The sequence below is a fragment of the Manis pentadactyla genome, chromosome X (genome assembly GCF_030020395.1).
Source record: "Manis pentadactyla isolate mManPen7 chromosome X, mManPen7.hap1, whole genome shotgun sequence".
NCBI lineage: Eukaryota > Metazoa > Chordata > Mammalia > Pholidota > Manidae > Manis > Manis pentadactyla.
In genome coordinates this window covers 103338940-103355228 of record NC_080038.1, presented here as the reverse complement: position 1 = coordinate 103355228, position 16289 = coordinate 103338940, and the positions used below count along the sequence as shown (strand labels likewise).

The 16289-nt window shown below is 47.3% G+C and overlaps 1 protein-coding gene and 1 long non-coding RNA gene across 5 annotated transcripts in view; one reads left to right on the top strand and one right to left on the bottom strand.

Moving 5' to 3' along the window:
• The window catches only part of TSC22D3 (TSC22 domain family member 3), a 58504-nt gene extending 54511 nt beyond the window's left edge, over positions 1-3993 (top strand). For 3 of the 4 annotated variants that reach the window (XM_057495195.1, XM_036924961.2, XM_036924960.2), the window contains exons 3-4: positions 1282-1333; positions 2472-3993. In XM_057495195.1, coding sequence (XP_057351178.1) covers positions 1282-1333; positions 2472-2702 — 283 coding nt within the window. In that variant the 3' untranslated portion in view covers positions 2703-3993. Of the gene's footprint in view, positions 1-196; positions 552-1281; positions 1334-2471 lie in introns of those variants that run through there. The other variant, XM_036924964.2, reaches the window with a different exon arrangement.
• Positions 3994-4689: 696 nt separating this feature from the next.
• Positions 4690-9120, bottom strand: LOC118931994 (uncharacterized). Its single transcript, XR_008995010.1, has 3 exons — positions 8649-9120; positions 6480-8606; positions 4690-6216 (listed from the first exon to the last, which is right to left on the bottom strand). It is a non-coding gene; the product is annotated as an uncharacterized LOC118931994 (long non-coding RNA).
• Between the last annotated feature and the right edge of the window lie 7169 nt (positions 9121-16289).

The window sequence follows — 16289 nt, the reverse complement described above, 5'->3', positions numbered from 1 at the left end:
GGTTTTTACCAATCTCCAGAGCCCTCCCTGGAGACGCCAGTTGGCACAAGAAAGTGCTGAACTGTTTACAGTCCCAGCCTAAGGTTCAGGGAGGGGATGTGGTTTCACTGGACCACAAAGCCAGGCACAGGGTTCATTTGCATGGCCCCTGACGCCATGTGACGCAGCCGGCTCCTCCTATATAAAGAAGCAGGAGCCGAAATATCTCCGAGTCTGGGTTGGACTGGCGGCTGTGGAGTTTGTGACACACTAGGTGACACCCCTCGAGTCACTTCCATTCAACTCTCGAGTGCCTACCTGGGCTTGGGTCTGATTGGCAGCCTTTGGCCCCTCTTAGCTCAGAGTGCAGCCCGGTGCAGCGCACCAGCAGCCACCCAGCCTGCCCAGACCCGCCCGAATCCTGGCCAGAGCTCCCCGGCAGCCCGAGCCATGAATACCAAAATGTATCAGACCCCCATGGAGGTGGCGGTCTATCAGCTGCACAATTTCAACATCTCTTTCTTCTCTTCCCTGCTTGGAGGGGATGTGGTTTCCGTTAAACTGGATAACAGGTAACGACCGGCCACAGCTCCGGAGCCGGGACGCCGGCGGGGGTTGGGCTGCGAGCAGGATCTCCGAGCGAGCCGTGCGCCGCAGGTCCCCGTTCCCGCGGTGCAGCATCCTGGGAAGGGGCGGGGGTAGGGGACGCAGGGAGGGGGGTCACCGCTGCGCTGGGATCCGCCGTCGGAGCGTCCCTGCGGCCGCTGCGCCGGACGAGCTGCTGCAGCCCGAGACAGAGGCAGAGGGGCAGTGGGGCAGGGCCGGGCAAGGCTGGGCAGAGGGCTGGCCGCGCGCCGTGCGCAGTTGGGGAACAGGCCGGAAGCTTCCGAGCCGAGAAGGAATTCCCAGGTAGCTTCAGAGCCCGGTAGGTTTGCCCGGACCTTCAGGACCGGCGCCGGAAAGGGTCTGCGGCTGGGAGCTCCCGGGGCCACGCGCCCCCATTGTTCGCGTGTCGCCCAGGCTGGCCGAGCAGGCCACGCTGGCCCGTGCACCCCGGGATCCACGCGCTGCCGCTCCACGCGGAGCTCTGGGCGGCGGTGGCGGGGAGCCAGCCTGGGTGGGGAGGTGCGGCCTCCTGCAGGGGCTGGGGAGGGACCTGGGGACAAAGTGCCCCGGAACTCCCTGCCAGGGAGGTAGGAGAAAGGAAAGGCTGGGGCAGATGGAGGACTTTGGCCACAGCTGCCAGGTAGTCAGAGTGGAACCGAGTGTGTAACATGGTCTCTTTGCTTTTTGTCTTGGCAGTGCCTCCGGAGCCAGCGTGGTGGCCCTAGACAACAAGATTGAGCAGGCCATGGTGAGTGGCATCACTGCGTCATTCCCATTCCCAAACCTAACTGCTGCTTATGTAACTCAGGGCAGGACCGAGGGGGTGGGTGCAAAAGCTGTTAGCCAGGAGCCTAAGGAACCCAACAGTCTGCTTCCTGTTCCCTTGGAAGCCTTACATAGAGTCCCATCAGAGTGCCACCTTTTAGGGCATTTCCAATCCACCCTTGTTGGATCCCCTCCTTTCCTCTTCCATCTCCTGCCCCAGGACTTTTCACAGCAGCCTCTGGCTCACTCCTGGGTCCCCGTGCCGGGTAGGAAGCTCAAGCCCTTGCGTTTGTCTGCATCCCGCATTTGTCAGGGGCCAGAGCTCATTGAATGCAACCTCACTGCAGTGCCTCTGCAGAGCCTGGGCTGGGGTCAAGAGTTGGGAGGATACAGGAAGCAAAGCACCCACCCCTTCTCCCTGTCCTTACTAGGTAGAGGTCATACTCCACTGAGCAGCCATAATGGCTGCAGGGACTTAAGGCGTCCAGCAGTTAGCAAACACTTAATTGTGCCCTGGAGCCTAACGACAATTCCCTGCCCCCAGTGCAGTCATCAGATTCAGAGGATGCAGCAATCCCAATGCCTCCCCCAGGGCCAGTGTCCTGCCCAGCCAGGCTACCGTTCAGTATGCTGGGTCATGTGGGGAGGAGAGGACTACAAAAGAGCTGATTTTACTCTCTTAGTGAAGCTGTGTAAAGCGGACAGACTGTAATGCGGTGCATTGCAGGTGCTCCCTGGGCTCTGGGCCAGCAACAGGGCCTCAGGTGGCAATAGAGATGTATAGCAGACCACCAGCAACCAGCAGAAGTCGCCTCCGAAAAGCTCCATGGCCAGCTTCGGCAGTGAGCAAAAACTTGCATTGGGGAGTCTGTGTAATTCAAAGCTGGGCTCCCAGCGTAAGTGTGACCCCAGTCACGCAGCTCTCTTGAGCGATGCTGCAGTGCTTCCGGGAGAGGCACAGGGGAAACGGCTGCAGGGCCAGCATGCTGAGGGGCTGCTGAGGGAATACTGGAGGTCAGTGGCATGAGGGACAGTGCAGGCACTCCAATGGCAGGGCAAACGTGCCACAGAGGGGCCATGATGGCTAAGGAATGGCTTTGTTGTGATTTCCTTGGTGGCAGGATCTGGTGAAAAACCATCTGATGTATGCAGTAAAAGAGGAGGTGGAGGTCCTGAAGGGGCAGATCCGAGAGCTGGTGGAGAAGAACTCCCAGCTGGAGCGTGAGAACACCCTCTTGAAGACCCTGGCCAGCCCAGAGCAGCTGGAGAAATTCCAGTCCCGGTTGAGTTCCGAAGAGCCGGTTCCCAAGATCCCACAAGCACCCGAGGCCTCCGGTGGTTCTCCGGTGTAAGTGGCTCTGTCCTCAGGGTGGGCAGAGCCACTAAATTTGTTCTACCTAGTTCTTCCCAGTTTGTTTTTGGCTCCCCAAGCGTCATCTCACGTGGAGAACTTTACACCTAGTATAGCTGGTGCCAAGAGATGTCCCAAGGATGTGGCCCCCCGGGCCCACTCCAGTGACAGACCCCTGACAAAGAACAGGTCTCTGGAGGCTGAGTTGCATGGGGCCTCGTCACCCCAAGCCAGTGAGCCTCTAATGCCACTGCGCCCTGAGAGCTCCCAAAGCCTGGGCAACTTCACGCAACTGGCAAAGGAGAAAGGTAGTTTGAGAGAGAAAGCCAGGTTGCACCAGAAAGTATAAGGGGTCTGTTTTCATTTCCATCGACATCTTCAACAGCTTCTCCTGACAATGACCATTCTATGAAGCCACTTGTATTTCGAGCAGAGGCAACCTCTCTCATCTCTCCTGCCTTCCCAAGGCAGGGCCGGGGACAGGAGGGATTGAGCCAAGTCAGCCTTCTGTTGGTTAATATGGTATAATGCATGGCTTGGTGCACAGCCTAGTGTGGGATTACAGCTTTGGGATGACCACTTGCAAAGTTCTGTTTGGTTAGTATTGGCATAGTTTTTCTATATAGCCATAAAAGCATATATATACCCATAGGGCTAGATCTATATCTTAGTGTAGTGATGTATACAAATACACATACACCTACATGTTGAAGAGCCCAACCAGCTTTGGGAGTACTGACTGGTCCCTTACCTCTTAAGGCTAATTCTTTGATCCGTGTTCATTTACCAAGTTGATCCAGTATCACCTTTAGGCTATGTAAGAATAAAGAGTAAAGGCAGGTAGGGGGCCAGCCTCTGAATGCGGCCATGAACACCTTGCTGCTACTGCATCCCTCTTCCATCTGTCCCCTGAAGACATGTAAGGTCCTCTTTTGAATGCCAACCCCACCATTCACTGGTGCTGACTACATAGAATGGGGTTGAGAGAAGATGGGCTGGGACTTTACATTGTCATTTGAAAACTTTGTTTGTTTGTGGAAAACTTTCAGGTGAACAGAATGACTAACTTGCTCGTGTCCTCTTGTGAGCAAGGGATGGAGAGGGATGGCTTTGACCCAATGGTGCCTGGGTGGTGTGCTCAGGGAGCTTGTGTCTAGTGGGTTCTGTGGCAGTGTGAATACTTTCCATTTCCTGATACCTTATCTTGATGTGTGTATCCAGGATTTGGATTTTGGTTTTTTAAGTGTAGCTTGAAATTTCAATAAAAGTTGCTCTTTTTTTTCTAAAAATAAGCCTGGTGTCTGAGTATAAGTGGAAGTTGTTGGAGGGGGGGGTGCCTGCCATGGTTGGGGGCGCTGTTTTGTAACCTGCTGTATATTCCTGAGCACCACCTCAGTGGCAGGCCTACGCTACATCCGCGATCTTGCACAACCATCACAACACCCCCATTGTACCTGTGAGGAAGCTGAGGCTCAGCCAGTTTGTGACGTGCCCAAAGTCATACAACTACTATGGCAAATTGGAACTCAACCCACATCCATCCCTGTCTGCCCTGCTCCTGCTTTCATGCGACACAGTGGCCCCTGAGCTGTGTTCTGAGCCCTGCCTCATTCCCCGGGGAGCGCACCACTGCTACGTGAGTGAGCCCACTCAAGCTCAGCTTCCTACAGCATATGGCTGTTCCTTTGTCACTTAAAATTTAACCGAATTCCTTGTTTCCTGAGCCACAAACCTCAAGGACCAAAGGGACTCAGCCCCCTCCCTTGCACCGGTCACTACCCCAATATATTCAAAGTGTTGTGCTTCCTTTGCTGTAAAAATAACGTACTTTGGCCTGTTCTTTCCAATCCTCAAAACTCTTCTACAGAACATTGCAAACTCCTACTGGCTGGCCTCCCAAATCCCAATTTCCCCACCTGCTCCTAACCTCTCTACTCATGATGCCAAGTTCATTGTCTACACCTGCCAATTTGATCATGGTGTGCAGATTTCACAGCTGCTGGAGCAGCTATAAGCTTTGGACTAGGCAGCTGCCCCAACCCAAACCCAACTGTCCCCAGTCCCCACTAACTCCCAAGCCCCTCCCCACATGCGGACAAACTGAGAGGACTTCTCAACTCTTCAGCTTATCTGGAGATGTCCCCCACTGATTTCCAGCCAAGCAAGGACTAACTGAAGAAAAACAGAAAGCCAGAGGATGGTCCAGCAAACACACAGCCCTTTCTGCTCATCCAGCCCTTCCCTGCAAGAAAAGGGAAAATACTTGCCCACAGTCACACTGTGAGAAACAAGAACAACTTTGTTTCCTAGGCAACCCTGACTAAACAGAGACAAACACTGCACCCTCTGAGGCCACAGCAGCTGCTAGACTAGATAAGAGGAACTCTGTGGCTGTTTGCTAGTCACTTAACAGGAGCAGCTCTTTTGTTATTGTTCCACAGAAAACCAAGTAGGGGCGGGGAAAGGCGAAAGAATACATTGCTCCTGGGAAGCCCTTCACAGGCTGTGGGGTTCTGGACCCAGCTGGGGCAGCTGGATCCAGAGCAAGGAAAAGAACAAGAAGCAGGCCTCCCTGCCTGGGCATGCTCCTTCACCCAGGGCTCCCGCTAGCTGTTATCTCACCCGATCCCCTTGGCAGCCCTCCCCACACTTGGACAAGACACTGTTCAGCCACCCCCTCCTCATGAATGCAGAATATTCTGTTTCCTGCCGTTAGAAAAACAGACCCTTATGATTTACCTCCATTTGACAGACAAGAAAACAGAGAGCTCAGCGCCGCACCCGCGGCTCCCACGTGTCCCATGAGGCAGTGGTCCCCAGCCTTTGTGACAACAAGGGCCCCTTTTCAATGTCAAAAATATTCTCACACCTCCCCCAGCCCGTTAGTAGTTGAACTTTCAGTATTCATTGAGGGGAAGGGGGAAGAGAAACACATAATGACAAGCAGTGACTGAATTCAGTGGGACTTTTAAAGGAATTTATTGTATTTGCCACAATAGCATAGGAGTGGGTTTGAAAAGTAGAACAGAAATGTGGGTGGTAGATTATTTACAGACAAGGACTGGTGGGTGCAAAGTGCACAGCTCTCTGGCTGGGAACCGCCACACAGGAAGGTGCTCCGGTTGGGCTCCCATGAGGAACCCAGGGAGTCAGCAGAGGAGGAAGTTGGGCCACTGGGACCTGGACTGTAGGAGGAGCATTCTAGAAAGACCAAGAGAAAGTAGGTACACAAACTGCTGTTCCTTATGGTATTTTGAAGTCCTGGTATCATCCTATTTATTCTGGAAAAAACATGCTTTCAGATCTCACCTCATCTCCTCCTAGTTGGTTAGAAAATTAATGGACATAATTAGAGTTTTGTAGACAGCCCAGTTACTCAGGTTGTCTCATGCAGAGAAGCTTGTTGGAACCCAAATACTTAATACTTAACCACCTCCACTAGATCAGGCAAGGTTTAGCAGAGAGCTCCATCAGTTCTCTATTCCAAGCAGACGTGGTTTCCAGGGAGGAGCTGGCTGGAAGGGACCATAACAATAATTAGTAATAATAGCTAACACTTACATGGCACTTACCTGGCCAGATGTTGTTCTGATCCCTTTTACCTCTATTGCCTCTTTTAATCCTCTCCTCAAACCTATGAGGATGTGCCATTAAGATCCCCATTTCACAGACGAGAAAATGAGAACTCTAAGGCACAGATTAGTGAAGCAACTTGCTCAAAGTCATATAGTAAGTGTATGGCAGAGCTGGGGTTGGGGGAGAGCAGGGAGGTGGATACCTGGAAAAACAGGATGAAGAATCTCAACAGTTGCAATAATTCCTCCTGTGTAGCAGAAGTGTTCCAGGGACAGTGAGGAGAGAGACAGAAAGCAAACAGCCCCAAACTAGCAGAGGGGTTAATATAAGATGAGGAATGACCAATGAGCCTGGAAGGATGGGAGCGAGGGGAGGAGGAAAGAGGGAGGATGGGAGCTGACTGGGCTGGCTCCAAGTGAATTGAGATAGGATTTAATAGGTCCGAGGGAGCCATGGTAGGCTTCAGAGCAGGGAAGTGATGCGATGCCAAGGATATTTGCAAAAGATGGGTCCTGGCAGCTGAAGAGGCTGGAGCAGAGAAAGGCTGGCCAAAGACAGGCCAGCTGTTACTGCAACCCAGGTGTGAGGTGATGCGGGCCAGCCGGGGTATGGAAAGGGGTCACAGAAAGGAGACAAAGGGACAACACCACAAGACGCTGAAAGGCCGTGTTTCTCCCAGTGTGGTCTGTGTCTGTCCATATCGGGTTTGTCGCTAAGTTTGTTTAAATGCAAGTTCTAGGCTCCACCTCCAGAATAAAGAGGGGAGAGGAGCTTGGGAATCGATAACTCACAAGCTGCCTCGGTGATGCTGCAGGATGTGAACATCTGAGGAACCTCCACTAAGTGCAAACTCAGCATGACATCGTAACAAAGCGAGTTGGGGAGGAGAGAGCAGAGTAGCCATGAGTCAAGGATGACTTGAAAGTTTTTGTTTTGTGTTTTCTTAATTGTGGTAAAATATATATAACATAAAATTTACCATCTTAGCCATTGTAAGTGTACAGTCCAGTGGAATAAAATACATTCACATTGTTGTGCAACTGCCACCACTGCCTATCTCCAGAACTTTTTTTTCATCTTCCCAAACTGAAGCTCTAGACCCGTTCAACACCAACTCCCCCCTCCCACCTCCCCCAGCCTCTGGGGACCTTAAAAGTTCTGAGTGTGGAGGATTGGGAGTCTGAGGAAGCACTGAAGGAAACGGGTGTAGGAAAAGGCTGCGGATTCTCAGAGGCAAGACGAATTCCAATTTTGACTTTTGGCTGAGCTAAGCATATTTGCATATGGAAATAGCCCAGAACCAGCTGTGGAAAGAAATGTGAAGTCCAGGCCTGGAGCACAGTTGAGTTGGAGGGCGTGTCTGCATGGCACAAGAGCTGAAATGATGTGAGTAGACAAGTGCCCCAGGAAGGGGGAGCAGAAGAGGCCAAGCAGAAGGCCCAGAGCCACGGTGGAGGCCACCCCCAGGAGGGCTGTGTGAGGGAGGAGGAAGGGGAGCTGGGAGGTATCAAAGAAAGGGAAAGGAAAAGCCCCAAGGGAACACTGAGGTTTGATATCTCTCTAATTTCATCTTTTTGTCTATTCATTTGGACGTTTCCTCTTCAGAATCCTTAGCATGAGCCCTACCATCTTATAAAGCCACTTCAGGGGGCAGACTGATGCAGCTGAGGTATTCTAACAAGAAGAGTCGGGAGTCCTGAGTGTAGTCCTAATCTTTGTATAACAAGCTCTATGACCGTAGGCAAGTCATTGGTGTCTCCACACCTCAGTTTTCTAATTTGAAAAACAAAGTGGCTGCACCCAGGATCCTCTCTAAGCCAAGTACTGAGTAAATATCCAGGCCAGGAAGGGCCCATTAGCCATGAGTCTTGGACACATTACCTCTTTGCTCTAGGCCTCAGTTTCTCTTCTAGCCCACAGATTCTCTTCATCCTCATATTGAGCTCTTATCAAGTTGCTGATGAAATAGCCATTTTAAAGACTAATGTGGCTTAGCACCACAACACCCCATGCAATTTTGTACAGGAAGGCATCACCTACAGCCTCATCTCCAACCCTTTCTATTCACACATCACTTCTGGTTGCCTATATTGTGACAACACCCTTACAAGCTCTGGGTCACTAAACTCAAATGGGAAGGAGGTGGGTGGGTTGCATGTACGTCTTGGGTAGGCAGAGGGAATGAGCTCACCTTTGAAAGACTTGATACAGATGATTGGAGAGGGTAGGAAGGGAATGAAAAAGAGATGACTTGGAGGGGTTGGGCAAAGGAAGGCAGGAACTAGAGGATGAGATTGTGAGCAAAAAGGGTGGCCCCAGTCCATTGGACCTTTCCCAGCTGGGCTCTTCTGCTGTCCCCAGTCCATTGGACTTTTCCCAGATGGGCTCTTCTGCTGTTTTGCAGCTGTTTCACTGGTGAACTTCCTTCTGCCACCACCCAGGACAAAACAGGGCACATCTTCCACCAAAGACTGGCTCTGTAGGTCCTGAACTATCCCACACATCTCTCCTTTGCTGTCCATTGCAATACAGAATCCAGTCATTTCAACTGCAAAACAAACCTAACCGCTGTTCAGAAGCATCTTGAGGCTCAAGTGATGTCCCAGTAAGTTAAGTCACACCTGTGATATGCCATTAGGGCTGGACGGGACTCTAGAGATCAACTGTCCCAACATCCTCTGTTCCCAGAGAGGGACACTGAAGCCCAAAAAAAGAAGCCACTTTGTCCCAGCCATTCATAGTCAGCAACAAGGTCAAGATGAGCCCTCTAGTGTTATGGATGACCCTCTTGCTCTAGACCTTGGTGGCCCCACCTGTAAAGTGAGGAACTGGTCCAGAGCAACAGTTCTTAACCTTGGCTGCACCCTGGAATTGCCCGGCAAGAGTTTCATGCAATACTAATACCTGGACCCCATTCCTAGAAATGTTAATAAAATTGGTCTGGACATGGGCATTGTTAAGCTCCTCAGGTGATTCCTGGATGATCTGTGAGCATTGTTTCAATCTAGACATCCAGATCCATTCATTCAATAAAAACTGACACCTACTGTGTGCCAGGCACTCTACTAGGTGCAGACCAGGTCAGGCATGGGCTCTGCGCTCCTGGAGTTCACTTCATGTTTCCACATGGAGAAAGTGGATAAGACAGGATGCTCATATTAGCAGGTCTGTTCAGAGGCACCTCTGCTCTTCTTTCTCCAAGAAACTTTATGATTAATAAAGGCAACATTCCTATCTCCTGTCTGACTCATGTGCATTTCTCTCTTGGTTGATTGTGATTTCAGGCAGAAGAAAAGAGGTGCTATCTCTAAAACATTCTGTTCGGGGTGGTGGGCAGTGTATAGATAACCCTATGGCCCCTTCTTAGTCACCTTTGCAGGGTGCTCTTCCTCTAACAGAGTGCCTCTGGCTTCAGCTCTAACCTCTCTACATGCTCTCTTCCTGGTAGATTCCATCTATTCCCCTGGTCTTAAGTAACATCATCACATCAATGACTCCCAAGCTTATATTTCCAGCCCTAAATATCCCCCTGAGCTCCAGACTCGAATATTCACCTGCCTCCTCAACAGCTGCATTTGTGTGTCTCACAAGTACATCATATCTACATGATCAAAGTCAGTCCTGACCTCTCCCAGTGGATCCCACCTCATGAAAGGCACTGCCATCTACACAGCTGCACAAACCAGGACCCTTATTCCTTCTGCTCCCTCAGCTCCCATCCACTGCCCAGTGTGGTCCACTCAATCTCCAAAACACACTCGAAACTCTTTACTTCTTTCCAGTCCCGTCACTACCAGTTGGTCTAAGCCACCCTCATCTCTCATCTCTCCTATGGAAGCAAAAGCCTCACACACTGGTCTCCCTGCTTGCATACTGGAGCTTGTCCAATGCCACCCAGCAGACACGGTGATTTTCTTAATGCCAGACCAGATCCTGGTGCTCCCTTGCTGCAAGCTTATCAAAGGCTTATTACTGAACTTAGAATAAAGTCCAAACTCCTTTCCACGACCTACAAGTGCCTTACACGATCTGGCCTCTGCTGACCCTTCAGCCTTTTCAAGTATCAGTTCTCCCCTCTTACCAAGCTCCAGCCCCATGGAGATTCTTTCATTCCTTAAACATCAGAGCTTTTGTGCGCATGGTTCCTTTGATCCAGAATGCTCCCACCAGCACTTCCACCTCTCTGTTTGCATGGTTGTTTGTCCCTGTCCCCTGGTTGTCCCCCTTCCTGTGAGAGGCTTTCGTCCATAACCCCATCTAAAGAAGTGGCCCCCATCATTGTTTCTTTTGTTGCACTTATCCCAGATTGTAACAACTAGGTCACATACTTTTGTTTGTTTTTTCTACCTCACTGTACTGGGAGCTCCCAGGGGGCAGCTGTTTTGCCCACTACTATATCCTCAGAGCTGATCACATTACCTGACACATTCTGATCAGCAAATAAATTTCTGTAAGTTTCAGATGCTGTGACAGTTGATGATGGCTTGGGAAAGAAATTTTTGGATGGCGATGAGACGGGAGCTTTCCCAAAGTCCTTCAAATCACACAACTAAACTGGCTTGTTGATTATGTCAGTTATGAAGGCAATGAGCTCTTTATTCTTTCAACAAGCTTTAACTGAGCCTGTCCTATGTTTCAGGCACTGGACCAGGCACTGAAGATACAATGGCAAATCTGAGAGATGTGATGCAGTACCGATGGGGGTTACTATAAAGAGAAGTTTCATATAGTCCAGTGGTATTCCCATGCTACTTGCCTAGGGAAGTCCCCACGTTTTAGATATCCTAAATGCTCACTTTTCTCCATATTCATATTTTGACCCATACAACTCCATCCCATTATCTGGAGCTACTTGTCAAGCTACATGTTAGGTAAGTGGTATAATATTAGTTAGGATTAGCTCTGGTTGCAATACAGAAAAAAATAATATCAGTTGCTTAAAAAATACAGTTTATTTATCTCTCCCATAAGAGAAGTCTGAAGGTAGGCAGACCAGTGTTGATTGCGTGACTTTATAAAGTCGCCAGAGACCCAAACTTCTCCCAAGTTGCTGCTCTAGAACATATAGCATGTTGCCTCATTGTCCATTATGGCTGCTCAAGCTCCAGTCATTTTATCCCCAATCCAGACAGGAGAAAAGAGGGAGGGGGAAAAATATCACTCTTCGCTTTTGAGGAACCTTCTCAGAAATACTGCACAACACTTTTGCTTGCATCTCATTGGCCAGAACTTAGTCTGGTCACTCCTCCGAAAGGCAGTTTTCTTTAACTGGGTACATTGCCATCCCCCAAATTTCAAAATCACCCAAAATTTCACCCCCAAAAGATTCAAATTTCTGGTTTTAAGGAAGCAAAGAACAGATGTTGGACAAACAACCAGCAGTTTCTTTTCAAGTGTTTGGATGTATTGAGAGATAAGAAGGAGGGAGAAGTAAAGAGGAAGAGGGCATAAAAGGGTCTGTGACCATTGACTTTCACATCAGAGGATATATCTACTCTAATGGACCAGAGCTGGCTGGCAGGTGTGGCCACATGGGGGACCAAATGAGCAGAGCAGACCCCTGAGAGGGTCTCTGCTACTGCAGAACTGTTTTCCAAGAACTGCTCAGCCAAGAAGGCCTCAGGAGGCAATCTAAGAGGCCTCTCACTAGAAAGATTCCAGAAACAGGAGCCCAGACTACCCTCTTAAATGTCTTTATGGAGGCAAAAGGGATAGTGATCACTAAAGCAGGCAGCCATAGGTCAAAATGTGGGGCTCCAATATCCAAAGCCAAAATTTCAGGGAATACCTTTCTAGTTTTTGGTGGCTATAAAAGGAACATCCTCACCCAATCTCCGAATCTTGAGGCTGCAAGTCATCCAGTCAGGCCTCATCCCACCAATCACCACCCTCTTCCACTGTTCAACCTCACACTCAAGACAGATAGCCTGCATTGAGACATTAATTTGAGGGGATTCTTTTCTGTGGGAATGTAGCTTTTTGCAGATCTAACAGATTTTTGTGGGTAAAAATTACCCAATAACACCCAGTTCCCCAAGCCTAGGAATACAGGATCTGTTTCAACAGTCTTCCAACTTGCTGAAGAACAGTCATTAACCTTATGGAGATGATTCCCTGCAAGTACCTTCTCCTTCTCACTGCAAAGGCTCCAGTCGCTTCTGCTTTGCAGAGGGTCAAGGAATGGGTTTCTTTTGACTTTAGCAAAAGTCAGGGGTTTCTTTAGAACTTAGGTCTTGGGGACTCCCTGTTGAATTCTTCTGTGAGTTTCCTTTGAAAGTCCTACAGTCTTATTACCTTCAATTTTGCCCCATCAAGTCTGTGAAATGGGACCCTAGAGCACTGTGACAAACTGCCGGGGAAACTAGGACTTAAAGAAAACATTTTTCCTGCCTCTGGGCAGGGCCCATTCTGGTGCCAGGCAAGCCATGGAAGTTTGTCACCTGACCCTACCCATCCAGTGAGCAAGAATTCCTCAGGCAGAACATAACTCCTGCCCCTCCCACAAATGCTGAACATTCTGTTTTTCGCCCTTAGGAAGAAACTGGTAAATAACTGCATTCTCTTCTCCCAGTTGCACACCCCCTTCTTTGCAAAACCAAGGAACTGGGTCACATTACCTAAGTCTATGTGGTTTTGAAGGGCTCAACATCAAACTTCAAACTGTTGTCAGACATACATGTTGGAGCACGGCCTGTGCTCTTCTGGGTGACACGAAAGGGACCTGCTGAGTTCCAAAGTTCAGCAAGTTGTTTTTCCATACACCTCTGATCATCTTAACCCATGTGACTTATTTGCCTTCCTCTCATAGAGAGGCATTAAGCTCTCTTAGGAGTACATAAAACTAGCCCAGACAGGCCTCCATTAAGGTATGGGAAAGGGTAAGTTCCCAGAAATCCTTGCCATCAAATTTCTGAGGCCAACCTCCTCCTTTTACTGATTCAGTCATTCAGTCATCCATTTGTTTGTTCAACAAATATTAATAAAGAACCTATTATGTGCCAGGCTCTCTGACAGGTGAGGCTCTTTATCTCATGGCATCTACATTCTAGTGGAGGAAGATAGACAAAAAGAAACATACAGCAACACCAGACAGTGAGGAAGCTGAGGCTGGGAGAGAGGAAGGAACTCGCCCAAGATCACACAGCCCAGGTCTTCTGATTTCCAGTCCTTCATTTTTCCATTGAACATACATTGGAGGTGGAGCTCCTACCATGTGCTGGGCACAGTGTTAGGCATTGAGGATGGAAGATGAATAAGACAGACAAGGTTCCTGACTTCACAGAGCTTATAGTATAGTCAAGGAGACAAACCATAAATAAAGACAGAGAAAAAAAAGATTTCCAGTTTCCAGTCTGGGATATAATGAGCTTAGAGGTTGCCACTCCATTGAACAAGTAAAAAGCTTGGATCCATAAGAGAAGTAAGGTCCGCAGGGCAAACTACTGCCCCCCAAACTGGAAAGACAAGCAAGGAGATACAAATAATCACAATTTAGAGTAGAAACTCAGGAGTGGAAACCTCGGTGGGAACCAGTACTGGGGCAGGAAAATCTGAATTGTAGTTGAAAATTTGCTGGAGGCTCCATGTAGACAAGTCCAAGACTAAAACATTCCAGGGGACCCAGTCATAGGGAGGCCACCACACTTTTGTGAATTTATCTCCAGGAGGGCAACCAGGTCCTCAGAATGAATATTGGGAAAAAAACTCCCTTGTGCTTCAGGCAGGGGGGAGGCAAAAAATAATCATTTTTAAATACACCAGAGCAGGCTGACCTTCTTAAAAAGGTTAGGAGAAACTAATTTACCAGTGCCTAAACTGCTGAGGTTTTATCAGAGCCCAGATGATCTGGAGAAAGGAAATAGCCAACTGTAGCTGGCTCTAACATTCCATATGGGGGAAGAGAAGTACTCAACTCCAGCCCACTCTAACCTTCCTGTCCCACCTAAAGGGGAAAAAACTGAGAAGCACTGGTGATGTTCATACTTTAGGGGCACAGCATTATGAAAGACTGAGACCTAATCATAGGATAATAGAATGCCTCCCCTTCCCCTACACCTTACCAGCACATTACTAAAGGCCTATTTATTGCAGTTTCTTTAACCCAGCACATCATGTCCCCCTTTCAACAAAAAATTACAAAAAATACTTAAAAGGTAAAAACACAGTCTGAAGAGACTGAATAGCATCAGAATCAGACTCAGTTATGGCAGGAATGTTGGAATTATCAGACCAAGAGTTTTAAAAAACTATGATTACTATGCTAAGGGCTTTGATGGATAAAGTAGACAACATGCACAAACAGACGGATAACATAAGCAAAGAGATGGAAAGTCTAAGAATCAAAAAGAAACACTAGAGATCAAACACACTGTATCAGAAATGGAGAATGCCTTTAATGGGCTCATCAGTAGACTGGACAGAGCTGAGGAAAGTATCTCTGAGCTTCGGGGTATGACAACAGAAACTCCCCAAACTGAAAAGCAAAAATGAAAAAAGATTGAAAAAAAAAAGCCAGAACAGAATATCTAAGAACTGTGGGACAACTACAAAAGTTGTAACACATGTGTAATGGAAATACTAGAAGGAAAAGAAATAACAGAACAGAAGAAATGTTTAAAGCAATAGTGATTGAGAATTTCCCAAATTAATGTCAGTCACCAAATTACATATCCAGGAAGCTCAGAGAACACCAAGAAGGATAAATATTAAAGAAACTACACATGGGAATGTCATATGCAAAATTCCGAAAATCAAAAATAAAGAAAAATCTTGAAAGAAGCCAAAGGAAAACAACGCCGTAAATACAGAGCAGCAAAGATAAGGATTACCTCCAGCTTCTCCTCAGAAACAATGCATTCAAGAAGGAAATTGAGTGAAATATTTAAAGTGTTGAGACGAAAAAGGCACCAACATAGATTTCTGTATCCTGCAAAATTATTTTCCAAAAGTGAAGGGGAAATAAAGATCTTCTCAGACAAATGAAAATTGAGGGAATTTGTTGCCAGTAGACCCACCTTGCAAGAAGTGTCAAAAGAAGTTCTTCAGTGACAAGGGAAATTATATAGGTCAGAAACTCAGAACTACATGAAGAAAAGAATGTAATCAGAGAATGAATAAATTAAGGTGAAATAAAAACTTTTGTTTTCCTTATTCTTTGTTAATCTAACAGATAACTAATTAAAATCATTATTATAATAATTATGATAATTATAATAATCAAAATAATAATAGTACTGTACTTGATTATCTATGCTTATGTATAAGGGGAATGAATGATAGCAGTGCTACAAAGGACAGGAGAGAACATTAGGAATATTTTGTTATTATAAGGAGCTTGCATTACCCATAAAGTGGTATAGTGTTATTTGAAAGAGGACTTGGATTATTTGTAAAGATATATTGCAAACTCTAGGGCAATTACTTAAAAAAGGGGGGAAAAAAGTATAATTGATATATGAAGAAAGAAGAAAAAATTGAATGATATGAAATGCTCAATTAAAACCAAAAAAGGCAGAAAAAGTGTGGAAGATGAAAATAAGAACAAAGAACAAGGGCAATAAATAGACAACAGTAATGAGTATGGTAGATATTAATATAAATACATCAATAATCACTTTAAGCATTAATGATTTAAACACACTAATTAAAGGACATAAATTGTCAGAGTGGATCAAAAAACAAGACCCAACTATATGTTATCTACAAGAAATCTACTTTAAACATAAGGACATAAATAGATTAAAACTAAAAAGATGGAGAGATATTTCCCATGCTAACACTAATCAACAGAAATTGGGAGTAGCTATAGTAATTTCAGACAGAGCAGACTTCAGCACAAGAAAAGTTATGAGAGATAAAGAGGGCATCACATAATGATAAAGGGGTCAGTTCTCCAAGAAGGCATAACAGTCTTTAATGCATATGAACTCAACATTATAACAGCAAAATGTATGAGACAAAAATGGAAAGAACTGCAAGGAGAAATAGATGAATCCACTACTACAGTTGGAGA